We start from the raw sequence: 19,008 nt of genomic DNA, 5'->3' as shown, positions 1-19,008 counted from the left end.
CTCGCTTGGGTTTCCGTGGGAATCCTTGCCGCGCCTGTGGAGCTGCGCATGCGCACACACCATTCGCTGGAAGCGGGTGACCCATGGCGCTCGCGATGTGGCCGGCATTCTCAGACACCTTTGACACAAATACTCGTGAGTCCCTGTTAGCTTGACTGAACTGAAGTGAACTACCTGGGAAGGGCGGAGGAATTCAGGCAGCACAGCTCTCTCCCAGTGCGAGTTCCCTACCATGGAAGACGACGTCCACCAGGCATGGAAGGGTTTCGAAATGGGAATTCAGTCAGCGAGGAATTAAAATGTCTTTAAGATCTTTCTTGCTCCCCACTGCTGTTCCAAGAACCTCCAGCAGTTCTCCACTGGTCACCAAAATGTACTTGAATTTTCTGCCTTTGGGGCTCCTTTTTGGTCTGGATGAGGCAGGGAAGAGAGTGGGAGGGAGGGCAGGGGGGAGTGGGCTGGGAGCAGAAGTTTAACAAAGGCTCACTTTAACAGAAACTACTGAGTAATCGCTCCGGCCTGTGCCAAGAACAACAGCAGCTCCATGTCGGCAATTAGAATCAGGTCAGTCGGGCCTCGCAGCCGGTGCAGCCCCCCTTGCAGACCCCAGCAGAGAGCTACTCATGCTGATGTCACCAGGAGTCACTGCTGCCTAAGGAAGTCCCCCGACTCAGCCGAAGGCAAACAGCTTTTTTTTTTTCTTTTGCCTTCTCCTTTAGGGTCAGGAAGACAGGACAAAGAGGAAGTGGGCAGCAGGGAGGGAGACCAGGGAGAAGACCCAATGTTGGGATACTTCCGTTGTCACCATGCCGACACTCACTGTAAGTCAGTTAATGCAGGTGGAGCGCTCCACCTGGCACAGTGCTCGTGGCGATTATGACGACGGGGGGCGGGGGGGTGCATCTCGCACACACTTTATCTCTGCTCACCGTAAGGCCTGCATCCCGGGAGCAGTGCTTGCTGAGCAGAATGTACCCTTGATAAGAAGAATGAACAAGGAGGTATTTTGATAACTAATTTATGAGGAGACTGTGGTGGATGGGGTGAAAAGGATGGCAACAAAGTTCCTATAAAAAGAAATTACTGCCTGGAATTTTATAAGGGCAACACTAAGTTTTAACACATCCTGTCTCCCTTCTAAAGGACAGAAAATAAATAGCCAAGAGGAGAAACTTTTGATCTCTTTCTCTCTTGGCTGATGGTCTTAAAGTGTGGTCCCTGCAGGAGTAGCATTAGCTCCACCAGGGAACGTGCTAGAAATGGGACTAGGTGAACCCCTGCCTCAGACCCACAGGACCCCAAATGCGTACAGGCAGCTATGTCAGTGTTCCCCCAGGCCCTTCGAATGGGTCTCCTGCTCCAGACGAGGGGTCTGCAAACTGACGCCTGCAGGCCGGATCTTGGCCACCACCTGTTTTGGTAAACAGTGCTGACTTTGACCTGAAGGGCAGCTTCCACGTCGTCTACGGCTATTTCCCTTCTACCACGACAGAGCGGAGCAGTTGCGACAGGACCTCTACGGCCTGCAAAGCCTGAGGCAGTATCTGGTTAGGTACGGGGAAGTCTGCTGAGCTCTGCTCTCCAATGACCTATGATGACGTTTTCCAGACTGCTGCTCTGTGTCACCGAAGTGTGAAAGCTCCCAGTCTTCAGTTTTCTCCCTCTGTGTATCACGCTCCCTGGTCACAGCGCCCTCCTGTATCTCTGCCCTGGAAGCTGCTGCCAATGGCTCTAGGTGACAGGTTCAGCCTTTCCCAGGCGTGGGCCCAGGGCCTAACAGTGTCTGGAGACTTAGAAGTCTGAATGAAGAGCAACTCATGAAGGCCTGCAGGTGCCCATTTGCAAACACACATTCTGAATCAGAGTTTGACTTCCTGAAATTAATACCTTCACCAAGCTGGGCACGTTTCTGCTCTCACTGGGAGGCAGAAGAGGACGGAGAACTCCCCTGCGTGTAATGGGAGAAAGGCTGCATGAGCTTTCTCTAAACATTTATTAAGAGACAATTATGGGGGGCTGGAGCTATGGCACAGGGGTTAAGCCATAGCTTGCGGCATCGACACCCCATGTGGGCCCCGGTTTGAGTCCTGGCTGCTCCACGTCCAATCCAGCTCCCTGCTAATGGCCTGGGAAAGTGCCTGGCTTCAGCCTGGCCCAGCCCCAGTTGTTGTGGCCATTTGGGGAGTAACCAGCAGATGGAAGATCGCTCTCTCTCTCTCTCTCTCTCCCCGCCTCTTGCTCTGCAACTCTGCTTTTACATAAATAAATATATCCCCCCCCCAAAAAAGAGAGATAATCATGTGAGAGACACTGTTCATAAAAATGACTAATATGATATTATCTAAGTATGCAGCCCCCATTAGCATCCTGTCCCACAAACTGGCCTCTCTTGCAGATGAATGAGAAGTAAATCACATTTCAATTCCGCCCTTGCTCTCAGACAAGCAGTTAAGCAGATTGTGAGTTTCACTCACATGGTAGAACCTGAAGCGCAAGGAGTCTACAGGGAGACACCACCTCTGTGTAAAGGGTTAATCCTAGGATGGAAGACAGAGGGTGCTGAGAATGCAAACCATGCTTCAGTCCACAATTTGGTGAGCATTCTAACAGCCAGGTCGTACAGACAGCAAGGCTAACAACAAAGGGTTAACATCCAGCAGATCTTCACTCTGCCCTCTGACAACAGGTGCTCAAAGCTACTATATAACCTTCGTATTAGAATGCTGAATCTCTGATCTGCTGTTCTGTTATAAACTTTTCTAGTTAACAGAATTTCATTTCTTTAGCTCGCCCCTACGGTCCCAGAACCTTGCCCAGCTTCATTTTTCCCTAGGTTTAAAAGAACAGGGGGAAGGCGAAAGTCATGTTCTATCCATACATAAAATTGTGATGGATGATTTTCTGTTCCCTCTCCAGGAGACACGAGATAACTCCCTTCTTGGGAGTTCTGCCTCCTCCCTGGGACAGATATTCTGACAGCTTCTAAAAAACATATTTTCCATATACTTCATAATTCAGTGAAACTAAACCAGTATAATCCTTAGTGAAAAAAAAAAAGTCTACATGAGAACGCCAGTGCTCTGAATTTTCAAAAGAATGTGAGTTGCTGGAAGCTAATCAAAAGCACAAGGACTGAAGCGGTTTCTGAAAGTGAAAATCAGCAAAACTGCCTCTCCTGCCCCAAACTTCAAAACTCCGCACACACCTCCTTCTAGTTTTTTAAGAATCCACCCACCATTTCAAGGCACTGGAGGACCAACTGCCTCGACTGATCCAAGGGGCAGATGACACTCACATAAGGGAAAAAAGGCTCTCTAGGGGTGACGCCCGACCAGCCGGCATCGAACTAGGCCGCCCCTCGCAAGTACTCTAAGCAACAGGGAACGCAGACGTTTAAAATGTCTTTAAAATTTTACAGGTTAGGAAATTATCTCAGATGCACATTTATATCAGCAACTGCATGAACATAAACTAGCTCCACCATTCCAAAGATAGTCTAAATGAAGAAATTTCTACAGAGGGCAATGTGGCGGACAAAATGAGATGCTATATTCTATGCTTTCTGGATTAAAAAGTTTATAATTTTCTCCAGTGAAAAATGTCTACAGAAGTAGCTTCCCCAAAGCCTATATCCACAATTTCTCAATTATGGTGAATGAAGATAAAATACAGAGTATACTACTCCAGATAAAGATGACCAAGTAATAAGCTATGTTGAAAAAAAAAAATGACCAAATTTTATGATGGCTGAAAAGAAACGGAAAGATCCAGAGCACAATGAAATCATTTTATTTGGAGAGGAAATAAAAAGCCGTCTGGAGATGCTGCTTTATCTTTTGAGTGAATATGAATTCTGTGGAAGCTGAAACACACTTTGGCATTTCTCTAGGAGAAGCAGTGAACGAGCAGAGGTGAAGCTGAGACAAGTATTTCCTAGGGAAAACGAGCACCGGCGGCTCCGCAGCATCAGCACCGACTCAGCCCTGCGCTCCCACTGTGGAAGAGGGCAGCTGAACCTGCCGGCCACCCTGAACGGTCAATGCCAAGATCACTCTTCGTGGCCTGGCTTCTTAGCAACAGCGTCTTTCTCTGTGGCTGGGGCCATGCTGACGCACTCTGCTGTAAGCTTAAGGAGCTCCCTCACGCACACCTGCAGGAGTTCCGGGCATTTCAGACTCGGTGAGTGGGGAATCAACAGTTCCCAGTGCATAGGTCTCACAACAGCAGGGGATGTTGTGGGTGTGGTCCCTGGCACAGCCCCACCCTGGGAAGCAGTGCCCAGCACTGGACAGATACTCAATAAACACCTCTGGAATGAATCATTTACAGACCAACAACCTAACTTACAACCATTTCCTGCAAGAGGAACCTGCAAGTTATTTACTCCTTGGAAACTGATGGGCAAGCGGCTGATGTGGATTTCTGGATACACAAGTCTATGGAGGCAGGAAGTAGTGTGTCTGGAGGTGAAGACGCTTAAGAGGCTAACTTGCAGGTATCAGAGTAAGACACTCTGGGAAGCTACCAAACTAGACCGTACCACAGAAAGGATAAACTACACCAGAGATTTTTGTAAATACTCAAATCGAAGTACCACATCAAACACGGGGTCAACATGGCCTTCCAGCAAAGTCAGTGTTACTGCTCCAGCACAGGTCCCTAAAAGGAGACTCCCCAGAGTCACTCAGGCCAGGGTGGCAATAGTCAACTTTGGGGAAGGCAATCCTGCATTCCCCCATGTAGTAGATCCCCCCCTCCAAACAGAAGGAAGCTACCAGCACATGGAGAAGCCTCGTCTTGAATTACCTGGTGCCGGGCTCGACTCTGGTCCAGAAGCTGCCGGGACTGGAGTTTTTGCTGTTCAAGCTGCTGCAGGGCAAAATGCAGCTGGTAGCTGCCCGCCGTGGGGTGGTACTTGTGCTGGGGGACCACCCCTGTCGCCTTGCTGTATGCGTTGTTCTCCAGCTCGCCCTCCCATGCAAAGCCACCTGCCTGGAGGCTCCTGGGGAGAAAAGAAAAAGCAGATTTCTTCAGAGTGGCTGTGTGAGAGGCGAGAAACGTCGCAGGTATTTTCCTCAAGAGCTAAGCACCGCTTGGGATTGCGGACTTCCTGTGTGGTAAATGGACTCTGCCGCTTAACTGGACTCTCCAGCTGCTCACGGGCATGGCGCATGGTCACTGTACAGTAAATACCTGCTGGGCATTAAGGAATGGAAATGCCAAGTTCACTCCAGCGTGACTGCCATCAGACCTCTAAGAAGAGTCCATGGAGCATCAAATGCAGGACGGGCGGCTCGTTCAGGGAAGGCACCGGGTCACAATCATTGCCTCTAACAGTTTCGAAGTAAGGAGGTGTGTTGTGCAGAATTCTTAAGTTTTACTCATCTACCCATTAATGAAATAGCTCAATCTTCTTAGAAGTTATTAGAGTTTCCATCCCTATTGTGTGAAAACATAATTGGTGGTGACAAAAATACCTTCTTCATTCTTCCAAGTTTACCCCAGCGTCATCCCTACCCAGGCTGACAGCCAACACATGCAAGAAGACAAAGCGCTGATGGTCTCTTTGGCTAACCAGTGCCCAGGCTATGCTGTCTGGCAAATACCTTGACTGTCTACCTTGCCCAAATTCTTTTTATTTTTTTAAGAAAGCTTTTATTTAATGAATACAAATTTCATAGGTACAGCTTTAGGAATTTAGCGGTTCTTCCCCCCATACCCACCCTCTGAATCCCATTCCCATCCCACCTCCTACTCCCTCTCCCATTCCATTCTTCATTAAGATTCATTTTTAATTATCTTTATATTCAGAAGACCAACTCTATACTAAGTAAAGATTCAACAGTTTACACCCACACAGACACACAAAGTATAAAGTACTTTTTGAAGACAAGTTTTACCATTAATTCTCATAGTACAACTCATTAAGGACAGAGGTCCTACATGGGGAGCAAGTGCACAGTGACTCCTGTTGTTAATTTAACAACTGACACTCATATTTATGATGTCAGTCATCACACAAGGCTCTTGTCATGAGCTACCAAGGATACAGAAGCCTCTTGAGTCCACAGACTCTGTCAGTATTTAGACAGGGCCATAATCAACGTGGAAGTTCTCTCCTCCCTTCAGAGAAAAGTACATCCTTCTTTGATGGTCCCTTCTTTCCACTGGGATCTCACTCACAGAAATCCTTCATGTAGATAATTTTTTGCCACAGTGTCTTGGCTTTCCATGCCTGAAATGCTCTCATGGGCTTTTCAGTCAGATCTGAAAGCCTTAAGGGCTGATTCTGAGGTCAGAGTGCTGTTTAGTTGCCTAAATTCTTAAATTCTTGATGTGCTGAGAATTTCTTCACTAATATAGGCTCCTGTTTTTCCCCTTTGACCACTGGAACCCTGTGCACTGTCGGGGGAATGTAAAAAGGTGCAGTCACTGTGGAAAAACACTTGCTGGTGCTTCAAAAAGAGAAACATGCAATCACTCTACGATCTAGCAATTCCACTTCCAGACGTAGGAGTACACTCCAAAGAACTGGAGTTAAGCAGCACTCCACCAAGGTTCATGGCAGCATGATTCACAGAGCCAAAAGGTGAACACGATCTAAATGTTGATCACTGACCGCTGAGTGGACAAAATGTGCGATCTCCACGCAATGGAATATTATTTGGCCTTGAGAAAGAAGGAAATTCTAACACGTGCTACGACAAGGATGAACTCTGAAGACATGATGCTAAGTAAGATAAGTCAGTCGCCAAAGGACAGATATCCCAGGAGTCCACTTACATTATGGCATACTACAGAGAGTGAGATCATAGGGACAGAAAGGAGAATGGTGGTCGCCAAGGGCTAGGGATTAAGGAGGTGCTGCTTAACGAGCACAGGGCTTCAGAAGTTTGTGTTGAAACAAATGTTCTGCGGGACACAGTAGTGATGGTTGCACAACAGTGGGTATTTACAAAATGCCACCGAATCGTGCACTTAAAATGAGTAAAATGGAAGTTTCACCTTATAGGTGTTTCAGTGTCGTTCAGTTTGAGAACAGCCTTAGGGGGCAGTCCTTCTGCCTCCTGATCATTTCTGATTGCACTTCACGGGTCGTTAGCTACTTTTGGTTGTTGTTGTTTCCTTTTTGGGATACAACGTTAAGGACACTTTACTCAGAGGAAACACTATGAGGACTCTCGGAGTGAACCACTGGACACCAGACCCCGGCTGCTGGGGCTCAGAGAAATGAAACCGTGCATATCTGAGAGAAGTAGTCCCAGCGCTTCAGTCACTGTTATCCTTTCTTTGGGCGTTAGTGATCGGTTCACCCACGGAGGTGTGGCACCACCGGGCTGAGGTTGCACAGACCTTCCTGAGTCCTGACCTAGGGGCCACCTGAGGATTGACAGCAGAGCACAGGGGGAGGGAGCCAAGCGGAGTGTTTGCCAGCTCCAAAAGTCCACGCTCCTCTCTTGCCTGTGACCTCCCTCAGAGCCTGGTAATTTCAGGTCTCTGTTTTGGTATCCCAACGGCTGGCAAATAAAGAGATTTCCAAATACCAACTCTAGGGCAAGTCTGTGGAATGTACTCTCGAGTGCGTGGATGAAAGGTTTCCTACTCACAGAATCTTAGCTCTGGTATGTCGCATCCCTTGCTCCCACAGATGGCGCCCAGAGTTCAGCTACACAATTACACACCAGCAGCAAATCCTCGTGGAGAACAGCACCCCAAAGCTCAGAGCTTATGTATTAGATTTCTTTGAGTACACTATCTGAACTCGAGTGATCCCTCCTGAAATGTCTCAGTGTGCACGCTATCACATAGGTTAAAAAACAAGTGAGCTTTTCCAAGGGACTTCCAGAAGTATGGAGAAATGTGGTGATGGAATGCAAGTAAGCAGCTAAGAACATTTTAAAAATGGACAAGGTAGAACGTTCAGTGGGACTCAAACGGCGTCACACGGCTAGGAGAGGAGGAGCCCCCGCAACCGCATCTTTCTTTTCTCATTAGTGAGGGAAGAGAAAAGTTTACTGAAGGTAACACCCAAGGAACAGACTGAATAGCTAAAGGCACGACTGAGCTGGGAGCTGAAGGAGGGGCAAGGGAGAGAGGGACTCAGGTTTAAGTAAGAGAGAAGGCTCAGGGCAGCAGGCTGATCCAGGAAGGGGACAGGTGAAAAGCAGGAAATGTCTCTGCCCATTAGCCTTGAGATTCCCAGCGCAGAGGCCCTGCCTGGAGTCCAGGATGACTATTATTTGTGATAACTGGCCCAAACGGCACAACGATTCACCCACAGTGAGTCTGTTGCCACATGTGGTTTCCTGGTCACAGGGAGCACTCTAGACTCAGTGACTGGGTATTAGGAGACTTCTATAACTATGCAGCTTCTATCAGAATTCACCTCACTGGCTGCTAGACTGGTTTTATTTGCTAAAGTCTGTTTTAATAACAAACACTCTCAGCAGAGATTCAGTAGAAATCAGAGTCTTAGTGGGATGCTGCTCACGGACAAACTGTGAGGTTCGGATTCTCAGGTACACAAACATGAGGCCCGGGGCCTGTGGGTGTATTAGGGCAAGGACACTGGGCAGGAGGGGCTCAAATAAGAAACTGTGGAGATGAGGAGATGTGTTCTTCCAACTACACACATACTGCGCAGACTGGAACACCATAAACTTTTTATAATGAAATCTGTTTTTAATCTCATCAGCAACACAAGCCCAGTCTCCAAATCACAAAAGGAAGTTTCTCAAGCAAGTAGAGGTTTAAGTAAAGAGGCAGGAATTTTTATGGTGCAATACGCGGTGGGGGTGGGCAGTGCTCAGCTGGGTAACATGGTAAGTACCATGAGAAACTTGCTGGCTTTGAACTGCGGTGGGGGTTCCTCTAGCCATGGCATATCTCACACAAGCACCTGCAGTGGGCAGGTGTTACAACGACGTTACAGGGGAGGCCAGGTGCTCTATAATTTGGGTCTTGCTTGATGCTGGGGCTGAGTGAATAACTCACATTCCGAAACACTCCTTCCTATCACATCTGACAGCTTGCATTCCTACCCCAAACTCCATCCCATTTTCTTGAACCTCAATTCACTCTGTGTCCCTAGTAATACATTTCCTACCCCCAACAAAACCGTGAGATTCATTCTTCCTGAAATCTAGTGCTTTGCATTATTCTTTGTTCAATACCAAAATGTAATGGTGCACATTCTCATATTCCCTGAAAAGAATTTCTAATAGTTTTCCACTAGTTCTAGAACAGACGAGAGTATATGGTGCCAAGAGAGTTAGCTGTGTGCATGCTCTGCATGTTAAACACCTGATTCAAAGTCGCCTGTGCTGTGTTTTGCCCTTTACGACCTACGGGGCTAACGGGCTATGACATGGCGCGCTTTCCTAAGCACCACGTTCTCTTACTAGCCTATCATTTAGAATGTCACCGTACTTTCTAAACTCACTGTGGCCCTGCCAGATGCCACGTTTTCCTCCATAACTGGCCTCCTGCAGCACAACCTCCAGCCAATACACACTGAAGTGTGACGCCTTTCCCTTTGATTTAACAGCCGTTCCGCTGGATGGATATTGTTTTTAGGAAACTTGGATGGACTCTGCGAATTGCAAAGCAAAATCCACTCAGCATGTGGTTGCACTTGCCGGAAAGACATGCTTTCAGTATCAAGACTTCCTGAGAAATGATGTGATATCACAAGATTGCAGGCTAGGGCCGAGGCAGAGGGCCCCGACAGCTGTAGACACAGAGCCTGATTCTGCTATCCATTTCCCCAGCCTCCTCCACCCTCCCTGCTAAACAGCCACCACACACAAGGATGCCCCCGCCCCTCCTGACTCGAGTTTGGAACTGTGTCAGCCTGTTTCCATTCCTCACAATGAGGGGGCCGAGGGTGCTATGGGCACTTATTAGGTGAATCTTTAGGGTGCCTAAGTATTCCGAATCGCAAGGAGCAACCCTGCAGAGGTCAAGGTGTGGGTGTGCTGCTCCGAATGCCAGCGGTGCTCCTAACGAGAAACACGATGGGTCACAAAGGACGTGCTCTCTGGGGGAGAACTTTATTCTTGCTTTACAAGAAACAATAGCCATTCCCTGAGTGCCGCTTTATGGAGCATACAGACATCTAAGAACAACACAGGCTCCATTCCCTTAGTCTATAAATTCTACGTCACAAAGTAGTCCTGACATACCGTGGGCACTCCAAATGTGTCCTAAGAGCTGAGGATCCTACAGATGACAGAGGGATCCCTCACGGGCAGCAAAAGGCAGTGGCGGCCAGAACGCGGAAGCAGCGTGGTTAGAAAGGCACGACAGTGTGGCGAGAATCTCCTTTGGTTTTGAGAGGTGCCTCCAAAGACAAAACCAGAGGGACTGCATGGAACGGATTCTGCGTGTCCCATTATGAATGCCTCCCAGAGCGGCTAGGAGTGGGCCGTGTTCGGAAGCATGGGAAGGATCCTCCCCAGCGTGGCCCTCAGCTCATCTGACTTCTCCGTATTTGTCTTAGGCTTTCTTCATCTGTTGTGAATTAAAGAGTTAATACAAGTGAAAGCACTGTGCAAGTACAATTTAGAAGGTGTGATGACATCCTAAACGGATAGGCTAATCAGAGAATTCGGTATTTAGAAAACTATGGCACACTGGGAAGGTTCCAAGAATGTCCTGTTGCTACGCAGATCCTAGTTTGCTACTTTTCCTTCCCCCAACACAACTATTCCATTTTAACACGACTCGGGAGCAGCAGTTCTCTGAAGGGGTGTAGGAGCCTATTCAGTCACCAGCGGAGGAGTCTGTGCTGCAAAGCGAGCACACGGCAGTCAACAGCTGGGAAATCCAAAGTACTCCGAGGACTCAGGAGACAAAAATGAGCGTCAACCACTGTTTCACTCCACACACAAACGTTCAGGCTGGATTACAGCCCTTAAACCTCAAAGCTCGTGCCACAGAGCCGCTACAGGAAACCCAAGAGTACGTCCGTGACCTTCTGGTAGGCAAAGGTTTTTTAGACACAACACAAAAAGCACTGATCTTAAAAGAAAAACATTAATAAATGAACTTTAGTAATATCAAACATTTCTGCTCATCCAAAGACATCACTCTGCCTTTCAAATAAATAAATAAATCTTCAGAAAAAGGAATTTTCATTGAATTTGTGATCATAACAGTCAAAACCTAGAACCAATCCTACCAGATAAACAAACTGTGGTATATTCCTACAACAAAATACTACTCAATAAAACATAATGTACTACTAATATAAGCAACAAAAGAGATGAATCTCAAAAAAAAGCCCACAATGTTGAATAAAAGTCAGACACAAAAGAATAAATATTCCATGATTCCATTTATATGAAGTCCAACGGATATGCACATCTGATTTATGGAGAGAGGAGAGGGGGTAAATGGTCAGAGGGAACAGGCTGTATTGACAATGGATAGGGAATGTTGATGTGTGATAGAAATTTGCATGTTGTGTTAAGTGTGGTAGTTATGTGTTTATATATAACTTAAAACTCAAAAATTGAATACTTAAAAATACATACATTTTAATTTATATGAGTTAAGATTCAATTTTTAAGACATACATGCCAACAAAAAGTTACATCACTTTCATTTATCTTTCATTCAGATCCTAACTTATGATTTCCTCTCTGGCTGGAGCCAGAGGCCTGGAACTCCATCCAAGTCCTCCACATGGGTGGCAGGGACCTAAGTAGTTAAGCCATCATCTGCTGCCTTCCAGGGTGCATTATCAGGAAGCTGGATCAGGAGCAGTGTAGCCAGGACTTGAACTGGCACTCCAATATGAGATGTGGGCATCCCAAGTGGTGGCTTAACCCACTGTGCCACAAAGCCCACCCCTACATCTCTATTCTTGACTTGCCTGATTTAGTTGTAAAATTACTTTTTTTTTTCTCTTCATTTACTTTGCAGCACTGGGAGATCATTGGTAGAGACAGGTGCCCATGTAGTTAACTTCATTTTAGTGCAAAGCAACGCACATTTATTAGAAATACTTCCTAGGTGCTCAGGGGCTACCAGGAAGAAAAACATAGCTCCTGTTCTCAGGACGCTCCAGATCTGGCGGGGGAGGCGGGGGGAGGGGGTGGTCCACAAGGAACAGGAGAAGGTGGAAAAGTCAGAAGCAGCAGGACTCGGGGATAGGTGGCCTTTACAAAAGGGTTTAACGCAAAGCAAGGTGTTACACAGTTAAGAGAAATTGGCTTATATGATAACAACAGTGATGAAACATTAGTATGAAGGATCGTATCATCTGGCAGGAAAGTCTGGAGAAATGAGAGGAACACAGGCAGAAGGACAAAATGATGCAAATAGACCCCCGGGATGCGAAGCAAGAAGAAGGACTGGGGCTGAAACGCGGAGCCTGGAGGCGTTAACAGCCCTATGTACTCAGAAGAGAGTCAGAGGGCCATGGACAGTTAAGCTTGGCACTGAAACTGCACAGTGGAGACCCTGTGGAAAACAAAATGTGCTTACAAAGTGGATTCAGTGGACGACTCAATGACTGAGTACTTCTATTAGTGGGAAAGAAAACGCAAATATCATTTAGATACAAATTTAACAACGGATACTGAAACCCTCTATTAACAAGTCTTAATTTATAAGGTAAATTATAAACTAGCTATAATTGTAAGAAATTGTTGGTGAACACTGCTGGCTAGCCAACTGAAAGGTGTGCGTATTCAACAGGAGCAGTTAATAGGACCTGCCATGAAAGTTCAAATTCACAGGGACAGGTGCTTTGATTCTTAGAGAACCTGTGTTAGAATTCTTTTTTTTAACTCTAAAAAAATGCATGTACTAAAGAAGTAAATTTTTTTCACCTTTGACCTTCTCCTTGAGATCAAACTATACTCTCTTCTACCGTTTCTTTGAAACCCTGGCATCAGCCTGAGATGGTTCTTCTGCAGGAAGAGGCAAAGCAGAACAGGAATGGCAGGATGTAAGATACTGAAAAGTTCAGAACTGATCTGGAAAAACTTTGTGAACGCATGACGACCTCCATGCTAGGTCGAGAGCACAGAACTATATGAAATTAGAAGTGCTTGAGAACAGGGTGAAAGGGCTTAAAAACCTTTCAATATTTTGTTTATTTGAGAGAATGAAAGGCTTTCGGGAAAGGATTAAAGAAATAATCCAAGAAAGAAGGCAAAAGGAAATAAAAGGTTTTGAGTGTTGGAAAGGCGTCCAAACCAATGCAAGAGTCAAGTTTGTCAAAGAACACTGGAGCAGCCCCTGGACCCACACGCAAGTTCTGAACTGGACCATCCTGAGAACAGGAGGCAGCAGCTTACTCTCCAAGCACTGGGATCTGGAATACTAGGAGCAAATCCTGACTCTACCACTGCAAGCAACAAACTTCACCTCTCTGCATCTTGACCGCTGTGAAATGGGAACAAAAATCAACCCCACCTCCTACAGGGCTGGCACAAGAACGATGAATGTGTAATGCACGGATAGTGGTCTGCACACTGGGTAGCATACACAAGTGTTAGGGCTACGATGAACATCCTTCCCGTGGAAAGTGAATTCAAACCTTTGGTAGGGCTGGGTAACTAGGAACAGCAAGTCTATGACTTCCAAGCAAGAAGAGAGGCAACGTACTATCCATTATGCCTTACTAAGTATTATGTCCATGGGGGCAGTGGATCGAAAAGAGGACGCCTGAGTCACTCAGGATGTATAAGCAGGACGGCAAAGTCCACTTGCCAGTGTCGCCTTCCAGGGACCACTGCGGCTGGCAGCCCCCGCCTGAGGGGACACCCTCCTGTTGGAAGCCCACTGCTCTAGCCAGGGGGGCAGAGCTGGAGAACACTTGTGGGCAGGGCAGGCCAAGTGCTGGGGCACTGAAGAATGAGGAAGGCGATCACAGCCCTCCTCCTCCACCACCTCCTCCTCCCTGGGCCCAAAGGACCAACAGTGGCTGGTGCCCTTTCACTTTTTCAAAATAAGGTTAAACAACAGTAATTTTTGGAGGAGCAGAAGCGATGTGAGCATATTCACATGGGAAACACAGACAGAAAGAGCTAAAACAAAAGGCACCAAGGGATCCAACCTCCTATAAACACTGTGTGAGCGCTCTGACATCCCCCTTGCACACACAGTAATTCTGGGCTCAGCTGTACTGTCTGCTTTTTTCATCTGGCAATATGCTGTGAACATTTTCCCACATGATAATACTGGGTTTTGGCAGTTCTTACTGCACTGTTAACTTCTATTATACTTAAAGTCAACCTAAATCCTTAATCCTTCTTTACACTTGAATTTTTGAACCCATGTGAGGGCTTTATGTCATTCCCTATTCAGTTCCATGAATTACATTCATCAACCTAGCATGCTTAAATCATCGTGAATCTTGGTCGTCATTCACGGAATTCCAACTTCACATCATCCGAAAAAAGGACTTGTATGTCTTGTGGACATATAAGTACCTAGCATACAGCAGGCATCCAAGGCAATACGAAAGCAAATGTGAACACACTGATAAAAATGGTGACCCAGTGAGCCCGTGCAAAGTCCCAGAGCCTCAATTCTCAGACACACGTTGATCCATTGTTTGGGTACAGTCATCCATTTGGTTCCCAAATATCTTCCATGGCGGTATTACCTCACTCATCTCTCTTGTGCTCACAGTGCCTTGCTGGAGCCCAGTTACTGTAACTCTCCTTTAGGGCCTGATCTGCCCTCACTAAAGCAACTCTACCACGAGGGAAACGAGCCTACTGTAGCATGACTTGCTGTTTTCATGAACCAGTGCTGGGCTTATGCGAGTCCCTTCTTCTCCAAGGGTTGCCAGGTCACTGCTTTGCTAATCTTTGAGACTCTGGCCTGAAACTGAGTAAGCCATTACCGGCTTACATATTCAGCATCTAAGTTATTTCTCTCTCTTCCCTTCCTTTCCCCACGCACAGGCTTCTTCTCTGCACACAAAAACCACACACGGAATCACTCTCACCAGCCCTAGAAACATAAATCAGGGATCAGGAACCCCGTGAACTGGTCTTTGGAAACAGCATTCAACAAGAGAGAACAGGACAGATTCAACATCTCGACTTCACTTTTGAGTTTCATTCTCCCTAACAAACTAAGGCTGTGGACAGGACAGACCTGGAAAACTAAGGAACTACACCAGGAGGGGACGGGTCATCAGTGAGAGCCGGAATAGATACATCTATCCCCACTGTTTTCGGCACACCTGGACAGAAATGCTGCAGGTGAAAGAAAGCAGGGCCACAGATGAAAACTGTGGCTCAAAATCAAGAGGCTAAAGAAAAAAAATTGCAAGAATCAAACAAATTGAGCACACGAGCAGGATCCAAATAAGATATCCAGTTTGAAACCCAGAACTGCAAGAAACTGAGAGGGGAGACTTCTGATTATTTACTGAATCCACAGAGAGACAGAAAAGGAGAGAGAAGCAGCAGTGATGACGGGAAGATGTCTTAGGGGGGTATTTTGGCTAACTTCTTTTTGTTAAATAGATGTGTGGCAACAGCATAAATTTAAGAGGAACACGCGGAGGTATCATGTCACAACGCGAGGAGCTGATACGCCTGTCCTTTCCGAGTCCAGGGAGAGCTCAGCCAGCTGGCTTGACTGTGGACACGGAATGTGAACCAGACTTCGGCCCTCTCCACACCCCTACCACTCCATGATTGATGGAACGGTCCCTAGGAGGAGGAAATAAGGACAAAGTTGGATTTCTTAGTACATCTGGCAGAGACTCTGGAAGCAAGCTTTATGGAACACAACGCGGGATACAAAACCAAACCTTTCAAAAGGTTAAGTTCACAGCACCATTCTAGAAGGCAACTTAGGATTCTGGGAGCCAGCCAGTGCTGTAGATAGACTCCTAGGTCCTTTATCTATTAGCAGTCTGGATCCAAAAGGACACATTGATCCTTCGCCTTATGAACAAGAAATGTCTTTGATCCAGCTCTTTATTTTGGCATAACCAGCACACCACATGAAGCCTCAAAAATGCAGCTGTGAACTAAAAAAGAAGTGAGCAAAGAGTGACCTTTCAGAAAGCCAAAGGAGAACTCCCTGACACGGGCCCGCTCGACAGTGAAGACTCCGTCCAGCTCGGCAGGATTTCTCGCAAATAAAGGAAAAAGTCTGACGCCTTTGTGACAATGATACAGGACACGCAAGCGTGGCCGGCCCTTGTGAAACAGGACCGCCACCACCTCGCGCTCACAGCCCGCAAAGCCGAGCCAGGAACGGCTTTGGGAGTGGAAGTTACCATGCACGCTGTCTAGGGCAGCTGGCATGCCAGCTTCCGGGAACTTCCCCACTGACTTGCAGCTGGGTTCAAACCTGGTGCACACAAACGGCTTGCAGAGTGTCACAAATTTAGAATTCCTGGTCCATCACATCAGTCGGGCTCCCTTTGTGTCTCCTCTTTTCCCCAGGAGGCAGAACAGCAGGCACTGGCAGAGCCAGGGCCCCGGCCTTCCTGGCCCAGGACGCTGCCTCTGCTCCCTTTCTTCCGCCCGCCAGGGGAAACAGACCAGGCCAGACTCCACCCGTCTTGTTACTTATTATTTTTGGTAAGATCTTCTCCACCTGTCCTTTTCCTTTCTCCCTAAGATGTTTTTATAAAGTAGGGAAATCAAAAGGGAAGTCTCTTTAAAGGTAACAGGGCCAAAAGAGGGAGGGAATAAAAGGCATCCTTAGGGCCAAGCTCTCTTCTCACTGCAGCATGCGGATGGACTGCTCCTTGGGGCCCACTCTCTCACACCACCTTCGACATACAAGTGACAGAAACAGCCCTTCATCGTGATTCTACTCATAAGCTACAATGGCAAAGGCTTCTCTCTGCACCAAGACAACTGCACTGATGTATGCTCGAGAGGAACTGAGGGGTCTAGTCCAAGGTCACAGCTGGCACCGGAAGCAGGCACCTGTCTATGACAGGATCAGACCACTGCAGACACACTGACCTCCTCAGCTGTGTCCCACTTCACTACCAGCCCCCGGAGAGGCCACACGCATACGGCAGGGGTTCTCACGGCCCTGGGGCCAGCAACATTACCATCAGCATGGCATCAGTGTCAGCGCAGAAGCTGTTGAAACTGAAAATAACTGAACCTCACCCTAGGATTTCTGAAATCAGAACCTCTGCAGCTGAGACCTGGCCACCTCTATCTTCACGAGCTCTGTCCAGGGATTCCTAGGATGAGAACCACTGGCAGAGCTGACAGCATGGATTCTGCCACCAGTAGTGCTTGGGTTTGAATCCTTGAATCCCGACTGCCATTCACCAACTGTCATCTTGGGCAAGACATTTCATTTCCTTGTGTTTAGTTTCTTCGTTGGAAAAGTGGAGATGATCAGAGTTCTTAGCTCATGAAGAAGCCATGAGCATGAAACCAGCTGATGGACGGAAAGCTCTCGGAACAGTTGCTAGTACAGAGCAGACGTTAGCTATTAAGTGAGGTAAGGCGTATGGGGCATTTAGTTACTATTAGCCACTGTTATTTATTTATGATCTTATTTTTGAGGTCATTTGGGACTTATCTGAATTTCTCACAAACCAACAGGAAGTCCAAGCTAATCAGCCTTGGTGTGAATGTGATAGAAACAGGAATCTAGAATTACTATTTCAGGGATTGAATTCAATGTAATTCTTTACCTTCAGAGCTCCAAATTCAGATATTATGCTTGCTGACGAAGGAACGTGCGATTCCTCCCCATGTCTGTCTTATGAACTGATTCCCGCTGAGTCCATAAACGGCATATAGGCTAACGGGGACATCCTTCACCACCTTTTCTCTTTATAACCTTTTCATGATGAAATGGTTCCCTTCTAAAATACCACAGCCAATACACCCTATGCTTGCTAAATCACAGCTACAGTGACAGATGACAGCTATGACGTGTTGACCAACACTGTAGGATCAGGCAACTGGAAGAAATCCAGAGGACTAAAGTAACCCCCATTTCCATTCCCTGGAGTCACAAGATTTCCCTCCTAGAATTCCTCCCCATCTACAACAGTTACACTAATTTGCCTGACAAATCTGTGAAAGAAATTAAGTTATATCCAGGAGAGTCCACATTCAATCCAAACTGTCAATAAAAGTCACACTTACAGTTAGCTTCTTTAGGCCACTGATCCTTTCTGTCCACACACAAAACCTCTCTAACACTGGAATTTGGTAAAAGTGAAAAATGACACAAATGCATAAGCTATGATAGAGATATTTGCAATGCTGAGTTCTACTGTTCCAATGACTGCATTTTCCTTCCCAGAAAGATCATTGCTTGTGTTCCACTAGTGACAGCTCAGAGTGACGTCAGAGACACGCCCACCTCTCCTCTGTACACTCTCATCCAGCAGCAGGTGTTTGGTCTGGGGTGCCTCTGTGACTTTCCTCTCTGGGCCAGCATGGAAGTTAAAGTAGAGAAAAGAGAATGAACTTTCACAATGGAAAGAGCAGGGTCCAAATTCTTGCAGCACCTGTTATTTGGTAGGTGACCAGGGACAAATGGTGAGACAACTTTATCACCCATACAAGAGGATATCAGGGCCTATGTGACAGCCATGTTTTCAGGAATAAGTAAAGTAGTATAACTCAGGAAAAGCATAGGGTTTGGCATGAGTTAAGAATTCAATAACTGTTAGTCCTCTTAGCCTTCCCTTTGTCCCCTCACCCCTTTTAAGATTGATTGATTTCAAAGGCACAGTTGCAGAGACAGTAGGGAGAGACAGAGGGGCTGGCATAGCGGGTTAAGCTCCACCTGTGATGCTGGCATCCCATATGGATGCTGATTTGTTTCCCACTGGCTGATAAACTTCTGATCCAGCTCCCTGCTAATGCGCCTGGAAAAGCAGTGGAAGATGGTCCCAGTCCCTGGATCCCTGCCACCCAATGAGAGACCAGAAAGAAGATCCTGGCTCCTGGCTTAGGCCTGACCTAGCCCTGGCAGTTTCGGCCATTTGGAGAGTGAACCAGCAGATGAAAGATGTATGACTCTCCCTCTCTA

At 46.9% G+C, this 19,008-nt stretch overlaps 1 protein-coding gene across 15 annotated transcripts in view; it reads right to left on the bottom strand.

The window, feature by feature from the left end:
* Positions 1-19,008, bottom strand: part of TTLL5 (tubulin tyrosine ligase like 5) — a 278,126-nt gene that overhangs the window by 73,266 nt on the left and 185,852 nt on the right. For all 15 annotated transcript variants that reach the window (XM_017349414.3, XM_008272017.4, XM_008272023.4 and 12 more), the window contains one exon: positions 4,807-5,002. In XM_017349414.3, the coding sequence (XP_017204903.2) occupies positions 4,807-5,002 (196 nt within the window). The remainder of the gene's footprint in view (positions 1-4,806; positions 5,003-19,008) is intronic.

Source organism: Oryctolagus cuniculus, chromosome 20 (genome assembly GCF_964237555.1).
Source record: "Oryctolagus cuniculus chromosome 20, mOryCun1.1, whole genome shotgun sequence".
NCBI lineage: Eukaryota > Metazoa > Chordata > Mammalia > Lagomorpha > Leporidae > Oryctolagus > Oryctolagus cuniculus.
This window is presented reverse-complemented; position numbering and strand designations above follow the sequence as displayed.